This window comes from Lycium barbarum, chromosome 7, assembly GCF_019175385.1.
Source record: "Lycium barbarum isolate Lr01 chromosome 7, ASM1917538v2, whole genome shotgun sequence".
Classification (NCBI taxonomy): domain Eukaryota; kingdom Viridiplantae; phylum Streptophyta; class Magnoliopsida; order Solanales; family Solanaceae; genus Lycium; species Lycium barbarum.
In genome coordinates, this window is record NC_083343.1 from 113,725,269 (window position 1) to 113,744,090 (window position 18,822).

The window sequence follows — 18,822 nt, forward strand, 5'->3', positions numbered from 1 at the left end:
AATTCAAAAGTACTTTTGAAGTTTAAGGATTAATTTTGGGAAACATTACGTGTTATAGTTACTTTTAACATATAATTAGTGATATTAACTACCTTTTGTTTTAATTACTAATAATAACTAAATACTTTTTGAATTTAATTAATATAGCTACACAGTAATTTTTAGTTACTGGTGCACAATTACACCTACAATTTAGCACTCCCAATCTCAGATTCCCCTTTTAATGGTAACAATATTAATTATTTAATATACATTACCATTCTCTCTCTTTTTTCATAATTTTTTGACATTTTCTATTCTCACTACTCATTTCAGATTTTTCATTTCTCAAATCCCTAAAAAATTCTCTCTCTCCTTCTATCAACCACCACCACGACGGGTGGCGGCTGCCCCTCTCTCAATTTTTTTTTTTCGGTTTCTATGATTTCAAGCTTTGTGGACAAATTAAACATAAGAAGGCAATTAACCTTTCCATTTTTTTTTATGTTAATGATGTTCCAACTAGAATGATCATTCATTATGGTTGACGACTTATCTCCCATTGTGGGCAAGTTGTCGCTGTAAATGTCAAGACTTTTGGGTTGTGGACCAGTGCCCATAAATTTGGACCGAATTGCATTTGCTCTGTGGCTAGGGTTTATTTTGGTGGTCTAGGGTTTTTTAGGGTTTTGAGAAGATGAAAAATATATGTATTTGTGTATGTTCTATGATATAGCTACCAATTGTTTGTGGTTGGTGGTATATTTATGTAAGTTTTTCTATATTTTTGTGTATTTTGTTCAAATTAATTTCATCAGTTCATCTAGTTTCAAATACATGAGTGACGAAAATACATTGTAAGTTTTCTATATATGTGTATTTTGTTCAAAATTAATCCATCAAATATATGTGTGATGCAAATTGTTACTCACACAAATAGATGAGATTTAATATAAAAATACATGTGGTTTGATTGGTAACTTCAAATACATTGGTTATGCTATCAAATACATGTGTAAAACAAAACGAAATCAATATTGAAAACTTCAAATACATTACCGCTAAAATACATGGGTGATGCAAATTGTTAATCACACAAATACATGAGATTTAATATAAAATGCATGGGGTTTGATTAAAAACTTCAAATACATTAGTTATGCTATCAAATACATGGGTAAATCAAGAACGAAATCAATATTGAAAACTTCAAATATATTGGCTGTTGAATGTTTTCAAATTTTGATTTTTTGATTTTTTATGTTTGAATGTTGAAGATTAGATGGAGGAATAGAAAATGGTTATGGAAAGGTATCTAAAATCTGATTTTGTGGAAGGGTATGGTAAAAAATACCAATTAATAGCTAATTAATTGATCCCATTGTTATGGCCTTAAATCAAGGGACATGTTTTATTTTTTACTGTGTTACTATGTATTTATAAGCATCAAATACATCCGAAAAAATATCTTAATTTGGAAAAACATAACTACAAATGATAATTTTTAAAAGGTAGCTATAAATGATAGGAAACTACCAAAAGGTAGTCATTTTGTTAATTTTACCATAATTTTGACCGGGTGATGTAGAAGCTGAATTCATAAATAAGTTTAAGAATCTAAAATATCCATTGCTACATTAATAGTATACTCTGTCTGATTTTATTTATTTGTCTAACTTCTTGCACACACTTTAAGAGAACATTAATAATACTTATTATAATAACTTGACTAATGACCTTTTTTCCTTTTTTGATGTCTCAATTTAGTCTCTTTCTAGAACATTTATTAGAGCAATAATGGTAGACTGGAAACAATAAATAATTTTTTTTTTAATTTAGTTTCTAAAAATTAAATATTATGAAATAACTACTTCTAACAAAAGTGGAAAGTCAATAGGACTGGAGGGAGTGTAGTGTGGTTTAGTTGGACTTGTATGTTTATGTTTCGTGTTTTGGTTTGGACTTATACTTTTATGTTTCATGTTTTTGTTTGGTTGGACTTATACATTTATGTTTGGAATTTTTACTGGTTGTAGCTTCTTTTAGGACATATTTAGTAATAATAACTATCCTTTAATTTAATTATAATTAGTAGCTAAACTACTTTTCTAATTTACCATACATAGCTATACCACTAACTGTAATACACACGCAATATACTCCCCTATATCCCCATATCCCACCTTTAATGGTTACTTAATTAATTTTCTTAAATTCTCTCTCCAGTAACATTAATCCTTACAGATTTTTTCTCCATTACCTTCCTTCACGTTTCCTCATCTGCAAATCATTGTTCCGAAATTTGGGGAAAGTTGTATTTGGTTAAGTTTTTCCTTCTATTAGCGTATTTTGTTCATAATAACTTCATATTTTCAACGATTTTGAAGCGGATTCAACTTCCAATTGTTAGGTTTTTGAAGAATAATTTACAAAACATCCATGAATGGCAGATGGTACAACATCAAATAGGGTTACTCGAGATATACCCTTTACTATTCAAAATATAGATCTTCCTTCTTTTGATTGGGGATTTCTCAACAACATGATGTTGTTGCAGCCTCTCCCCAAAAAATGGCTGCTGAAAGGAGTTCCAAGAATATTCATGATCTTCAAAGACTTCAAAATCCCCCAATTGCAAAATCTTCAAAGAAAATAGATTCTGCTACAGTCACGAAGAGGAGAAAAACTACTGATGTTGTTTCGGTTAGCAAGGGGAAACAAGTCGTAGAGGTTGAAGCGGAAGAAGAGCAATTACCTATGACGAAACATGTATTTTTTTTAATATATGTGTTTTATGTATTTAAATGTATGTGTAGTTAAAATGTTCTTCAATCTCTGTTAAATACATTGTAGTTTGAACCATCAATGGATCATGTATTTGAACAGTTCATTAGCTGAAAATCATGTATTTCTATGTATGTGTGTTTTTACTCTCATGTATTTATTTGAGTTTTATATATTGTTATTACTGATGTTCAATATCTGGGAGTTTGATCTTCAACGAATCATGTATTTGAACACATGTATAACTGTATTTTTGAACAAGCAAGGAACTGATAATCATGTATTTGAACATATGAGTTACATGTATTTGAATACATTTGTATGTTTATGTTACAACTAACTGTGTATTTGAACAAATGAGGAACTGATAATCATGTATTTGAACATATGAGTTATATGTATTTGCACACATTTGTATGTTTATGTTATAGCTAACTGTGTATTTGAACAAATTATGAAATGAGAATTATTCATTTGAATGTCTGAGTTATATGTATTTTAATTATTTATCCATTACTGAATCATGTATGTGAACACATATACACACAACTGATGAAATAGGAGGCAACTGATGAACTGAGAAGCAAATACACAGTTTATTGAACAACTGAGAAGTAAATACACAAATATTCAAATACATATACATTGCATATATATTTGTCCTTTATTATATATTTGATTCTCATTTTTGCTAGATATTCCTTTCTTCAGGCCTCTAAATTCCTTGTTAAATTTCCTCCCACTCATCCGATACGATATGCGTCGTACATATACCACAATATATATTAAAAAAGACTTGGAGGACAAACTTACAGATAGACAGGAACAACTATTTTCCAAAACTATATTTGCAAAATACCTGCAGATGCAACATTGTGAAGTTCAAGGACAGATGTTCCGGTGTTTAATGGTCAGAGAGTTGAAGAAAAGTACCACCATTGCTTTTGTTATTGACATTAATGGAACCGAATTGACATTTTATCTCTTTGAATTTGCATTAATGTCTGGGTTAAAGTGTTACGATGAAGAAATCGTTTTAATGACTGTAAAAACAGATTGTTGGAAAAATATTTTGGTGGTTTCCAAAGATGGCTTTAAATGAGTGCTTCACTGATAAGATTTGGGGTGTCGATGATGATGCAGATCAAGACGCTTTAAAGATTGTGTTGCTATATTTCATTCATAACTACATCCTTTCTAGTGAAAAGAGAAACGTCGTCATTCCAAGGCTTCATTTTGACTTGGTAGAGAGTGGACGGTACAAAGACTATACATAGCGCAAGGAAGCATTTGATGACTTGATTAAAAGCATTCACCATAAGATGGACAAGTCGAAACAATATTACTGTCTTTAGGGTTTTCCTTTTGCTATGCAATTATGGCTATACGAGTGCTGCTCCAATGTGGACTCAAATTTAGCTGTAAGAAATGGAGACCGAATTCCCAGGATCTTAAACTGGAAGACAGTATACCCAACACCACCATTTAACTACCTGATGACTGGCATGTTCAAGGATGACGTCTCTCAGGTAATTTTATATCCTAACAGAAATACATAAATACAGGTATTACACATATATTTTGTATGTGATATATGACATATGCATACATATATTAACATAGATTTGAATGGTATTAACATAGATGCTCATTTTTCTCATAAATACATGTATTTGAACCATTGATTAATCGTGTATTTGTAAATATATTTTAAATACACTTGTAAATATGTATGTATTTGAGCATGCTCTTGAACTGTCTTCAACTTCATATTCATTCAAATACATGTTTCATTAATTTTTTTAACTTAAAAATGTATTGTACACAAATATATGTAACAGTCAAGTAACATATGTTCCTTTTGCAGGACCGTGTTACATATAATAATATTGTGCCGACCATGACCGAGGTTGAGACTCTTGGATTGCGTTCATATCTCATCAGCAGAACTGCATCAACACCCCACATACAACAGGTTGAAGATGAATATGATGACTTTAGTTCCACACCACCCCATTTGGCTACTGCTAAACAACCTAAAAAAAAGGATGCATCAAAATCTCCACCGCACAAAAAGCCGAGACAGATTCCAACGGTACCATCGCCCGTGGACAATACAGCAACTCAAATTCCAAGTTCTGTTACTCATCCTAGGGGTGGACGATCGACCAGACGTCCTGCTTTGGTATCAAATAAGTTTGTTCCAACAAAGTAAAAGGAAAAGTCATTTCCAAGCGCACACCCCCCACCCCCACCCCCCGCATGTTCCTGCTGACACTTTATCTACTAGCAAATCAGATGACATCAAAACTTTGAGGGAGAGCTTAATGAGTTTAAGAAGAATGTAAGTCTGATTTTTTTACTTATGTTATTTTAGTTAAGTATTAATAAGGAATGCATTTTATGGATTTCATGTTTGAAAATTTAGGGTTTTGCTGAATTCAAGGATCTTGGCAAAGTCATTGATGACAAATTCGACATGGTTTTTGACCTTATCAAAGGGAATCAAACTTCTGTAAAAGTGAAAAAAAAAAAATCAACACATACACAATTGTTGTTGTTTCAGTATACGCACACAATTCAGGAATGTATTTAACAAATACACTTTGTTTCTTAGGGTGCTGACAATGAGGCTCCGATTCATCTTCGCGACGGTGACAGACATCAGCCAGCGGACGACTACATGGACCACGGTGCTGGCATTTAAATGGAGACTGATACAGGCCATGTAGATTAAGCAGAGGTACATTTCTTATACTTACTGATTTTTACACCTTTACTCATATAAATTTATTGTATTTAACATTCTTTGTAAGTATCATGTATTTTGGGTGTTATCTGAGTAAAAAATAATACGTATTTCTTTAATTTTAAATCTCGAGGGTCATGTATTTATATGTATTTTTGGTTGAATTGGGCTCATGTATTTTTGGGCACATAACTGGTTTTATTATATTTTGATATATTTGAGTAAATTTCAATTATATTGTTCATGTTTTATTGATTTATTTGGGTTTAATTTAAGTAACTGATTTATGTATTTTACCTTTTTTTATAATTAAATTATTTTAAGGAAGTGGAGATGGAACAGGGTGATGCGCCAGATATTGGAGTCCTTCATGGCAACGAGAGTGGGGATACAGTAAAAGCTTCGACTGAAGAGATTAATGAAGGAGGTGATCTTTCAGGAGAACCTAAGACCTAAGCTTAGTTTGCTCGTGACGTATCAGGGAAAGATAAAGATGAAGAAAAAAAGGATTCTGATGCCACTCGATAAGATGCTTCATCCAACAATACCGAGGTACGTTACTTGCATTTTCTCAAATATTTAGCGTATGAAAAATACAAGTATCTTACAAAAATGTACTTTTTGTTAAATCAGGGCATGAGAGCACAGGTCCTAGCTGATATAGCTGGCTCAGAAAAAGCTACACAACCAGTTAAAGAAAAAAGTGTCGAGGAACACATTGATCATTCTGTCTCTGAGAAGCCTCGCATAGCAGTTTCGAACACAACACCACTATCTCAGTGGTTGTTGCCTGATGAGTTTTTACCAAGCCAAACCCCGGAAAGACAAATCATTTTACATCCATTAGTGGCTCGAGCCACACGTCCTAGTAGATATAAGATTTCACCATACATGACAGATTTTGGTCAAAGATCCAACTTATGCAGATAAGGCACAAAATGATATTCTTGAAGTAGTCTATGTTGAAAATCAACCTCATCAAGCCGCTGGTAGCATGTAAGTTGCTCATGTATTTATGTATTTCAACAATTGATTAACTGAACATCAGGCACACATACTTTCAAATACATGTATACATATGTATCTGACAGTATTTTTAAATGTATTTGGAAGTATATGTGTATTTTGATTCTCATAATTTGGTTTGTATGTGTTGCTTACTGTTTTTCATACATCTTTTTCTAGGGATTGAGGTGTTTACGTGGCAGCATTTGCTGAGTATTGGAGCTCGAGTGAAGGGGTTCGAGCTACAATTGATGCAACGATGATGTGTATGAGATATGGTGCACTCCTATGGGACTACGCGGAATGAAAGGTAGCTGACAATGCCCAGAGCGATAATGAGGTGCCACAAAGACAAGTTAGGCCAACCATAGATTATGACACCGTTGATGCAATTGATGTTTGATTAGTACTGATTGTAACTTTGGATTAAAGACCAGATTGTGACTGTTTTTAAGTGTACCTATTTTGCCACAGATTTGTAGTTTTCAGATGTATTTTACCAATGTTGGATTATCATATTATCAATTGTATCTGCCTACATTTAGCTATTATTACTGCATTCATATACATTCAAATACACAAAATACATTATTATTTATCCTATGTTGGATTATCAACTTAACAAATATATGTCACTCAATTTTCAATTTACCACAGTCAGATAATTTCAAATTACATTACTCACACTGTGTATTTCATGTATGTTGTACTTGACATGGGCCATTATCAAATACATGCAAATATAATCAAATATACCAAGTACATTAGCTTACAAAGACCATATATATGTTGTATTACCTATTAAGTAGTGTTTTGAAGTTATTAAATACACCAATTTTGTTAGAATAATCAGAGATCATCGTTTTTAATCATGTGCAAACACATTAGAAAATAGCTCAATAATTCCAAAAGAAGTAATCACACAACTATTGCAATGTATTCAAACTAAGTACCTTTATTCAAATATTGCAAAAAAAAACAACGTATTTTTTTTTATAACAAATGTAAATCGCTATAAAGAAAAATAAAAAACAAACACTTCTTTCGAGGCTCAAAACTACAAGAACGTCTATTGTGCCCAAGTTGTCCACAAGTACTGCAGTCATGTCTTTTTTTACCAATAACCAATTCCCTTAACAGCTTATCACGCTTTTTCTTCGGCCTACCAGGAGGTCTCTTGTATCTTGGTGGCAAAACTACATCCTCTGAGATGTATGTGGGAATCTTGCATTCACGCTCGTCGGGGAGAAGATCCACAGGTATATCATATGTTTTCACCACGGTCTGCGATTTGAACAATTCTAAGCAATAATCATCAGCCTTTAGATTTTTCTTCTTTAAGATAGCCTATGCATATAGACAAGGAATTTCATCTATTTGAAACATCTGACAACTGCAAGTTTTGTTTTCCAAGCAAACAATGAAACACCTTCCTCCATCATGGACTGTGTACATGTATTTGGTTGATGGTTCTACCTACAAAAAGTCATTAGTTGTATTTGTTAAGTATGCAGTCAAATACATATAAATACATAAAGATACTTTTAGTCAAATACATATAAATACATCTTCAGTAGATAAAATCATTATGTTCATGAACATGCTTGATATTCAAAAAAAAAATTCAAATACATGACACACATCTACAAACTGAATCTGACAAATACAACCAAAATATACCAAATACATGCTAACTGCAACTGACAAATACAACCAAATACATCAGATACATGTACAAACTTCAACATCCAAATACAGTCAAATACATCGTATACAACTAACTATAATTGCAGGTCAGTAAAGTATATTTTAAATGAATTGAACTGAAGCATACCGTCATACGTAAACATAGATACTCATTTATTGATATCATTTCCTGGAACTTTTTAGAGAGTGTTGTGAACGTGTATGTACTGTTCCTCCGGTTATTGTAATTCCATCTCCCAAACATCTTCCTAACTTCTTCAAGAAAATCAAATATAGGCAGCTCTCTTGCTGCTACAAGGTGACGATTGATACACTCTGCTATGTTCGAAGTCATGGTCCACCCTCGGTTAACAGATGTATACACTAGCTGTTATATCCCGTATTTTATACGTTTGGATATTTTAAGGTAGTCGTGATAAAGTTAAGGGAATGACCATTTTCCAAAATTATTTTAATGTACAAGTTGGTTATGAAGATTATTCATGAATATTATTAGTATGAGACTATTGAGAAAGGTTAAGGGTAAAAAGGAAAATTCACAAAATGGTACATGGCAATATTGTGAAAGGCTAGGGGCAAAATGGGAATTTCACAAAATTTCTTGAAGGGCTTGGCCGTGTGGTGTGTTGGTGTATGTGGGTCCCACCCATGGCCATGTGTCTACATTCTTACTTAAGGGGCTTAAGTGTATATGTAGGTAAATGGTGAAAAAAAATATAATAATAAGACATATGGACCAAAGCTTATGAGATAAGCCAAGTGGTCATCTTGTTATTTTTAAAGAAAATTCTTGAAAAATATAGAAAAAGACATGTGTTCACTTAATAATAGAGAGATCCAAATATATTTATATATATATGATTATTAGTCATATTTCTCACAACTTCAAGAAGCTTGAAAAAAAATAAGAAGAAGCAGAAAACATGAAGAGGCCATTCGGCCAACCCCATGGAAAATTAAGCCATGGAAATCTTGTTTCAAAAATTTGTTTCTCCATGTATTCCTACTAATTTGAAGGCCTTCTTTAACGTGGTATAATTATTGAAGCAAGAGAATCATTCTTTGTTTCAAACTTACAACCTTAGTCAAGTGGGAAGTTGAAGGAAGAAAGGTAAGAATCCATCTACTTTTATATGTTATGAAGGGTTTGTTTATGTTGTAGTATGTAGAAATGGATAAAATTCATGAAAATGTGGAGGTTGTAGATGTGGCCGTGTGTGCAAAGTGTTGGCCGTGTATATGTGATATTGTGTAGGAAGAATGAATTAATTTTATGTAGTATGTTGGTTGTTGTTGTAATGCATGGAAATAGATGGAAATTCATGACGTAGGTAAGTAGTTATTGTGGCCGAATGGGGTATGGTTTGGCAAGTTATGGTGCCTTAATTCTATTTGATATTTTGGTGTTGTTACTATGGATTTTATGGTGAAAATGTAGGCTTGATGGTTTGGAATAAAGTTGTAATTGTTGTAGGGATGTTGAAGAAGTTAATGCAACATTAGTTGAATTCTTACATTGCATGAATGAAGTTGTTAATTCATGGTTGTTAATATGGTTTATAAATCTAAAATAAGAGAAAATATGTTGCAATGTTTTTATTGAAGTTGGAGAGGTTCGGGCGGCATTGCATGTTGATTGGATCATTTTGAATATTATAATGTTATTAGAATAATTGTTGGCATTGTTGTTGATAATGTGGCCAAGTTCCATTCTCGGATTGTTGTTGAAATTGGCCGAGTTGTATTCTCGGGGATGGTATATTTACAGGGGAAATGCTGCCGAAATTTGATATGAGTGTCCCGATATGAGTATCCAGATATGAGAATTCCGAAATCATTATTCTGATATAAGCATTCTGATATGAGTATTTTGATAGGACTATTCTGGTTTGAGTATTTTCTGTAAGCTTTAATTCCCCTAATTTCCGTATACGATCTCGGATTGCTCTGAAATGTCCGAAGAGGTTTCTGTACCAAAACGTCCATAACTTCCTTATACGTACATATAGTTCCAAAAGTTCTATTTGATCTGGTCCACAACGATATCCGAAATGTACTTGATATGATTGTTGCTCCGATTCGCCAAAAATGGCCTCTGAAACGATCGTAGAAGGTTCTGTACTTCAAACGCTCATAACTTTCGTATACCAACTCGGATTGACTCGAAACTTGTTTCTGAACCTTCGAATGTCGGTAAGTGTACGTATCTATCGAGTCTTGATTCATATGCATATGGTTTCTCACTACTCTGCTCGTGCCTGCCTCAATGTATCTTTTACTGAGTCCCGGGCCAGGGCATGTTATGTTCTTGTGCGTACTCCACGGTATGATTCACTGAGTCCCGGGCCAGGACATGTTCTCGTGCGCACTCCACTGCATTGTTCACCGAGTCCCTCATAGGCGGGTCGGGACACGTTACATGAATATGTATATGATGATGTGATGATACGGGGATGGCGGCCAGGATGGCATATGATAACTCTATCCACCGAGACCCGCACTAGAGGGCCGGGACACGTTATGCATACATGATATATGATCTACCGAGTCCCTCATTAAAGGGCCGGGACACGTTACATGCATATATGATATATGATTCTGGCATACATGACCTATTCCACCGAGTCCCTCGTAAAAGGGCCGGGACACGTTATGTGCACACATGCTATGTGATCCACCGAGTCTCTCATTAAAGGGCCGGGACATGTTATATGCATATATGATATGTGATTCTGACATGCATGATCTGTGTTTGGAAAGTAAGCGTTTTGGCAGTCTGTACGTTCTGTGTCCCTTCTGATATATGATATCATCTGTGTTTGGAAAGTAAGCATTTTGGGTATTCTGTACTTTCTGTATTCTTTCTGACATGTGACATCGGTATATATCATTTGTGTCTGGAAAGTAAGCATTTTGATATTCTGGTTAACGTACTCAATGTTTTTGTACTGTCTGTTTCAGTTATGGTTCTGTTTTCTGCATTCATGCCTTACATACTCAGTACATATTCCGTACTGACCCCCTTTCTTAGGGGGTTGCGTTTCATGCCGCGCAGGTACTCCCAGATGAGCTGAAGCTATGATAGAGGATGTTCCAGCGGGGTTGGCGAGCTCCGTTTCCTTCTGGAGCGCTGCCGAGTCAGAGTATATGTATGCTACGATGTCTGATAAATGTTAGAGACTTTGCAGACAGCGTCGTGGGTATTGGTTGTGTTATAGCCCGCATTTTGTACGTTCGGATATTTCGAGATCGTCGTGACAAGTTAAGGCAAGACCATTTTTTAAAATTTTTTTGGGTACAAGTTGTTAGGAATATTATTTATGAACATTGGTAGTATGGAAATATTTGGAAGGGCAATGGGTAAAAAGAGAAATTTGCAAAATGACCAATGGAAATAATGTGGATGGCTAGGGGCAAAATGGAAATATTGAGAAAAGTCGAGGGGCAAAACGGTAATTTTACCCAAGGTTCATGAAAGTTCCAAAAGAGGCCATATTGGCCATGTGACAAAAAAAAAATAAAAAAAATGAAGAAGATGACCAAAATAAGTCATCTTTTCTAGAAATTTAAGAAATTTCTAGAGAGAGGGCATGTGCCCCTCACATGACTTGGAAGACACACACACACACACACACACACACACACACACACACACACACGCACATATATATATATATATATATATATATATAAGTGAGAAGTCTTCATTTTAGTTCAAGAGAGTTGGTGAAGGAGAAAGCAAAAGAAAGAAGAGCAAGAAAAGCATAGGCCATTCGGCCATGCTCCATGATTTTTGTCCCCATGAAATCTTGTCCAAAAAATTAGTTTCTTCATGTATTTCTACTAATTCAAGGGTCCTCTACAACGTGGTATGATTATTTCGGAAGATAAGTCATCCGTTTTATCGTTTTCGCACTTTAGTCAAGTGAAGAAGTTGAAGAGAAAAGGTAAGATTTGATTCCTTTTTATGATGTTGTGAAGGCTTTTTTATGTTGTAGAATGTAGAAATGGGTAGCATTTATGGAAATATGGAAGTTTGCATGGTGGATGTGTATGTATAAATGTGGCTGTGTGCCTATGTTGTTGTATAGGCAAGATAAAATCATTTTATGTAATATTCTAGTTGTGGTTGTTGTGGATTCTATATTGACAATGAAAGTGGATGAATTCATGAAGTTGTAGGTGTTGAAGTCTTGGTCGTGTGGTATGTATGTTGTTAAGGAAAAGTGAATAAATTTCTATGTAGCAACTTGATTGTTGTTGATATGTACTCTATGATGAAAATGAGAATTTGATGACTTAAATTAAGGTTGGAGTGGTTATGGGCTGATTTAGAAGCTAATGTGACTATAGTGTTATTTCTTGTGTTTGTGCAAATAATGTGTTCAACATGCTAATTGCAATGTGGTTCATGAATTTGGAAGATGAAAATGTGTTGTGAAAGTCCACGTTGGAAGTTGGAAGTTTGGGGTGGAATATGGTTTTGGTGGAAATGTTGGAATATTGTGTAGATTATTTAAAATATTCTTGAATCATGTTTGAATGATCTTGAACTAGTAAATGGATATGTAAGCGTTGATATTGGGTTGAATGTACATAGTTGGATTGAAAGTTGATGTACTATGTAGAAAAGAAGATCACTTATGTTAGAATGAATTTTGAATAAATTGTCGACGTTGGAGATGTGATTGTTGATATCGTTGTTGATAATATGGCCGAGTGCCATTCTCGGGTTTGTTGTTGTTAAATTAGCCAAGTTAAATTCTCGGGGATGGCGCATTTACAGGGGAAATGCTGCCGAAATTTCTGTAGACAAGTGTTGAAGATTAAATTCCTAAAGGCTTATAATCAATGTTTGGTATTTGTGACCAATTGTAGATTTTGAAGAGTTTGGAACTTGAATTTGGAGAAGCTTAAGAAGCGGAAAAGGTATGTAAAGCCTAACCTTTCTTTCTTTTGGCATGTCCTAGACATAATAGGCTATGACACAAGCCTCGGGGGAAACTCTATTCCAAGAAATCTGAGCCTAATTTTGACCCCTAATCATTCAATGTAATTGAATTAGGTACTTTATATTTTGATAGAAAAATAGTTTAAACATCCGTAACTTTCACAAACGGAACCGGATTGCCTTGAAACTTTCATAGGTGACTTCACATGGTCTAATCTTCGTAACTTATGCACGCCACCTCAACTTGACCCGAGGTAGGCCCACAATTCCCGAGACCCTTTGTATTGCTCCATTTGACTTATTTCTGTACGATAGTTAAGGGAAACTTTTGGTTAACGTCCCTAACTTCTGTAGACGGTCCCGAATTGTCTGAAGAGGGCCGTAGAGGTTTTATAATGAATGATGTCCATAACGGTACTTAAAAGGCATTTAGTTTCTCACTACTTGGCATGTGCATACGGTTGTTAACCCTTTTTTTATGCTAACTCGGATTTACTTGAAACGTGTTTGTGGTTTATTAATGATTTCAAGAAAGCTTGTTTTGTATTAAAGGAAACATAAAGCCACTTTCCAAAACCACTCCGACGGGGGTGTGAGATTTTATTATTTAAACTTTCCAAAACCACTCCGATGGGGGTGTGAGATTTTAATATTTAAACTTACTAAAACCACTCCGAAGGGGGGTGCGATGGCCTCAGCTTATGCCTGGGTGTGCTATGGCCTCGGTTTATGTCTGAGCGAGCTCTGGCCTTAGCTGATCACTGGGTGTGTTATGGCCTCAGCTTACGTCTGAGTTCGCTATGGCCTCAGCTTATGTCTGAGTGTGCTAATTTCAAAACCACTCCGAAAGGGGTGCGAGGTTTTACTATTTCATTTCATTTACTACTTACGTTTACATTATAATTATTATTATGCCCGAAGGGGCTATTATTTATATTGAGCCGGAAGCGGCTGCCCGAAGGGGCTATTATTGATATTGAGCCGGAAGCGGCTGCCCGAAGGGGCTATTATTGATATTGAGCCGGAAGCGGCTGCCCGAAGGGGCTATTATTACTATGCCGGAAACGGCACGTGTGTTGTGTTGTAGTATTTATTTAAAGAAAGTGCGTTAGTGTGCATTACTTATTCTGAAAGGTTGGTTGGATCGCATTATTCACTTAAGACTACTTGATACTTTGTGTACACATCTATGTTTCTTCCAGCGAAGGCTGTAGGTATTGGATTTAGTTATGACTTGTTCTGTCCTATGTTACGCGATGGTTATACTTTAGTACCGCTTTACATATTCAGTACATCTTCCGTACTGACCCCCTTTCTTCGGGGGCTGCGTTTCATGCCACACAGGTACATCCAGACGAGTAAAAGACATTACTAGAAGAAGATGTTCCATCGGGATTGGCGAGCTCCATTTCTTTCCGGAGTGTTGCCGAGTCTGAGCATTCATGATCATGGTATTTCGTCTATGCTAGAGACTTTGCAGACAGCGTCCTGTGGATAGGGTGTCGAGGAGTGTAAATCATGTATATGTGTTAAAAGAGTATGCATTTTCACATAATTTCCGTTGGTAAGAAGTACATAATTGATTGAAAGTTTTCATGATCTGTATAAGAACAGTGATCTTTATTTTGAAAAGTTTCATGTTTTGAAGATTTTTGAAATGACAGGTTTTAATAAGAGCGAATGTCTTAGGGTTCGCTCGACTCTGAAGAGAGTCGGGTGCCCATCATGCCCTACCAAGGTTAGGGTGTGATAGGTTGTCAGTCTGTAAGCGGCTCCATCAGCCGATATGCCAATCTGTGTTATGTAATAAATTTTATATATAATTACAGATTTTGATTAATTTAGATAACGATAAAAGAAAGATTTCAAAAGCTTTATATGTATTTTACTTTCATTTGATTTTCAGAGTTCGAAGAAATTATGTGTGTAATAAGAATCTGTGGGTTCGCTGGGCTCCGGATATGGGGTCGGGTGCCCATCATACCCTAGGGATATTAGGGTGTGACACTAGCCCACTTTTCTCTTTCAACTAATTTCAAATACTCTGCCACCCGAATATCTGCCTTCACAACCTTCCCCATCAGCTCATTAAATTCATCCCGTGTATATGCCTTTGCCATTGCATAAAACACTGGACTCAAAACATCTTTACTCTTCTTGTAATTCTTACATACGTTACCCCACAAATGCCATATACATGCGTAATGCGGAACATTTGGATAAATTCTAGATACAACTTTGTTTATGCTTTCATGCCTATCGGATACAATACACATATTCTCTTTAACTTCATAGGCTTCCCTGAATAGCTCAAAGAACCACGTCCAAGACCTATCATTCTCAAAATCTATCACACCATATGCTAAGGAAAGTATATTACCTGCACATACAGTTGCATTAAAACAAAGAATTTAGTATGTATATATTCATTTGAGTATAACCATATTTATTGCATATCAAATATATATGTGTTTTTGACTTACCTGTACCGTTTAGTGTGCTTGCTGAAACGAATGTGCCATTATATGTTGTTTTAGGTGGCTCCCGTCTACTACCACAATGGGTCTACAACACTCAATACCCTTGATAAATGCATACAATGCTATAAAAACATATAGGAACTCATTGTCGTGGTATTTGCGCATTCTTATATACGACCCCGGGTATGTTTTATCAATGATGTATAAATATCAGGGTAATTTGTTGTATGATTCTGATGGTTCACCTATTAAGTCCTTCATAGCCCTTTCTTTAGCCCGTCAAGCGACCATATAAGACACATTCATGCCAAGATCATTTAAGACATCATCCGCTATGTCATTAAGTGTGTATTTCTTATTATGGTTGGCTACTTTTGGTTTAACAATCCCAGCTATTAACGAACTTGTAGCATGCCGTTGCGAATACACCTTATCCTTTAGCGGACATGTATGCTTGTCACGGAACTCTCTAACTCTGAACATTTCGGATTTTCCAACACTTGATGCCCTGAATTTCCAATCACATTCTTCGGACACACATACAAGTGTATAGCTACAAATTCACAGATCAACACAAATACATTAAGTAAAAAATACATCAGTCAATAAAAGGCATATAATATGATAGAACAATTGAACACAAAGCCCAATTTATGGTGAAACAAACTATTTGAATACATTTACTTATACAATATAAATACATAACATTATATACAACATAAAACCTTTGAACTTACCTTATCACATTAGACCTCCCAGTACGAAAATTGGACTTATTTGAAATTGCATAATTTGCCATCACAGCCTATAATGTATTTTTGTTCTTGTAGACTTGATCAACAACAACCTCTTTTTGGTTCTTGTCTTCGATAGTTAGATTGGTGTCTTTTTCAAATGCAGCAACAACCTTGCAATAACTTGAAGACGCCAAGTCTACACAACCGACTGTTTCCATAGAATTGAACTGACTTGTGTATCCAAGTTGAAAAACCTCTCCTTTAATACAACTTTCATCAAATGCACAGTTGTCAATGCTCTTATCATTAGCAGTTATACACAATGGATACATTGCTAACTATTTATTCTCTTTTTGCTAATCCATGTAAGCTCTCACACCCATATCACCGTGTATTTCCATCGGTATATCACTAACCCTCCACCATGTATTTGATGTATATATATGTTCTGGTCGTGTCTAATTTCAAATGAGTTGCAATTGACTGTAACAAATCTATATACGTCGAATACTCTTTGAAAACAACAAAATCGATTTTGAAATTCACATAACGGTTCTTATCATTCCAAATACCACAGTGCCTAATCAACGAAGATATAGTGGACATTTTCCAGCAATTCAATTCAATGTGATTGATAAAAACCTGAAATACGTTATCAAATAAAATACAGAATCATTATATAAAACAACTAACAATGGAGGAAATCAACACATAAAAATAAATACAAATACTGACAGTCCAATAAATACACACGAAATTGAATGTATGTGTATTTTTGACTCGTAGTTCAGCAATGCTTCAAATACACTTACACATACATATGAAAAAATACACAGACACACGCAAAAATTTGAACAAATACACATGCACATACATACGAACAAATATACAGATCATCACTGATTCAAAAACACATACACGAATTTTACTGTATGTGTATTTGATCACATTGATGAACTGCATGTAATATACATAGATATGCACAAATCACTGCCTAAAATATAAAAATTAGATACAGACTCACTATTCAAAGAAACAATTAACAATGGAGCTAATAAAAAAATGAAAATCAACCACAACACAACATTCACTCACTACAGTTGGACGATTAGTACAAAAAAACTCCACAAATTGCGATTACGATGCAACAAATGGAATGCGATCAACAAAAGCTCAACTTCAACTGTTTGTTAAGTGTATTTAATTTTAAAAGTGATTTTTTCCGAATTACCTGTTGTATGATCAAACCTCTATTTTTTTTGTGTTTCCTCTGTTTTGAAAGTTTTTGAAATTGGAATTTACGTTACTAGGAAGAATAAGGAAAGAGAGAAGGAGAAATGTATGGTTAATGGGAATCAAAATTGCTGGAACAGATTGTAAAAGATTTTATTACGCCTTCCTTATTTAATCCATGATTAATGCCTAATATTCAAGGATCTGTTTTTAAGATACACGTTCTATACAACATCTGTGTGTATTTGAAGAACTTCAAATACATGCGAATTAATACGTATTTTGCTACAATGTTAGCTACGAGCTGTAAATTTGGAATGGTAGCTACGGTTGGTAAGTTCCAATCTTAAGGTAGGTATTCCTGTAAGTTTGCCTTTATGTTTCATGTTTTGGGAAAATGTTGCTATTTGAAATCATGTTTGTTGAGTTCAGAGATGCAATATTAAGCGGTTCATATAGGATAGTTTTACGTGAATAGGTTATTTTATTCCTAGTTACCATTATTTAGGGTACTTATACTTAATTATAAAATAATTACAATTATTTAGGGTATTTCTACTTAATTACAAAATATAACAACACTTTATGAATTATAGCAAAATAATAGAAAATGTAAAGGAGTAGGCATTAATGAATCCTTTCCATTTTGGGCTCTAATGTTCCCCATTTTCTCTCTATCTCTCTCTTTCTCACCAAATACAGCCAAACCTATAAACTCTATGAAAAGCTCCATGGACGGTCATTGAAAAACTTCGAAACTTTTAATTTGAAAAATCAAGTTTTGCAAAATTGTTATTTGTTTAGATTGGGGCTATTGCAAACAATTGAGAATATTCGTTGGAGCTTATACGTCAATTTCAAGGTGGTTTCGTGAAGAATAGAGTTGGCTTTGGTTCGAATTTCAGATTGCAACTCGAAGAGGAAGAAGAACAATAATTTGTGGTATGTATTTTGTATGTCGAGGGTATGTTATTTGTATGTCCAGTGTATCAGTGAATAAGTTGTAGTGTGTTATTTTTATGTCTAGGGTATGTTATTTGTATGTCCAATATATCGGTGAATAAGTTGCAGTATGTATTTTGTATGTCGAGGGTATGTTATTTGTATGTTCAACATATCAATGAACATCTATTGACATACAAACGACATACATATTATATACAAAAACATAATTGTATGTTTTTTTTTTATCAGATC

At 34.4% G+C, this 18,822-nt stretch overlaps 1 protein-coding gene across 1 annotated transcript; it reads right to left on the minus strand.

Moving 5' to 3' along the window:
- Positions 1–7,510: 7,510 nt before the first annotated feature.
- Positions 7,511–8,558, minus strand: LOC132601771 (uncharacterized). Its single transcript, XM_060314837.1, has 4 exons — positions 8,432–8,558; positions 8,150–8,217; positions 7,937–7,993; positions 7,511–7,864 (listed from the first exon to the last, which is right to left on the minus strand). Exons 1-4 carry the CDS (start codon positions 8,556–8,558, stop codon positions 7,511–7,513), a joined length of 606 nt encoding a protein of 201 aa, XP_060170820.1.
- Positions 8,559–18,822: the final 10,264 nt, after the last annotated feature.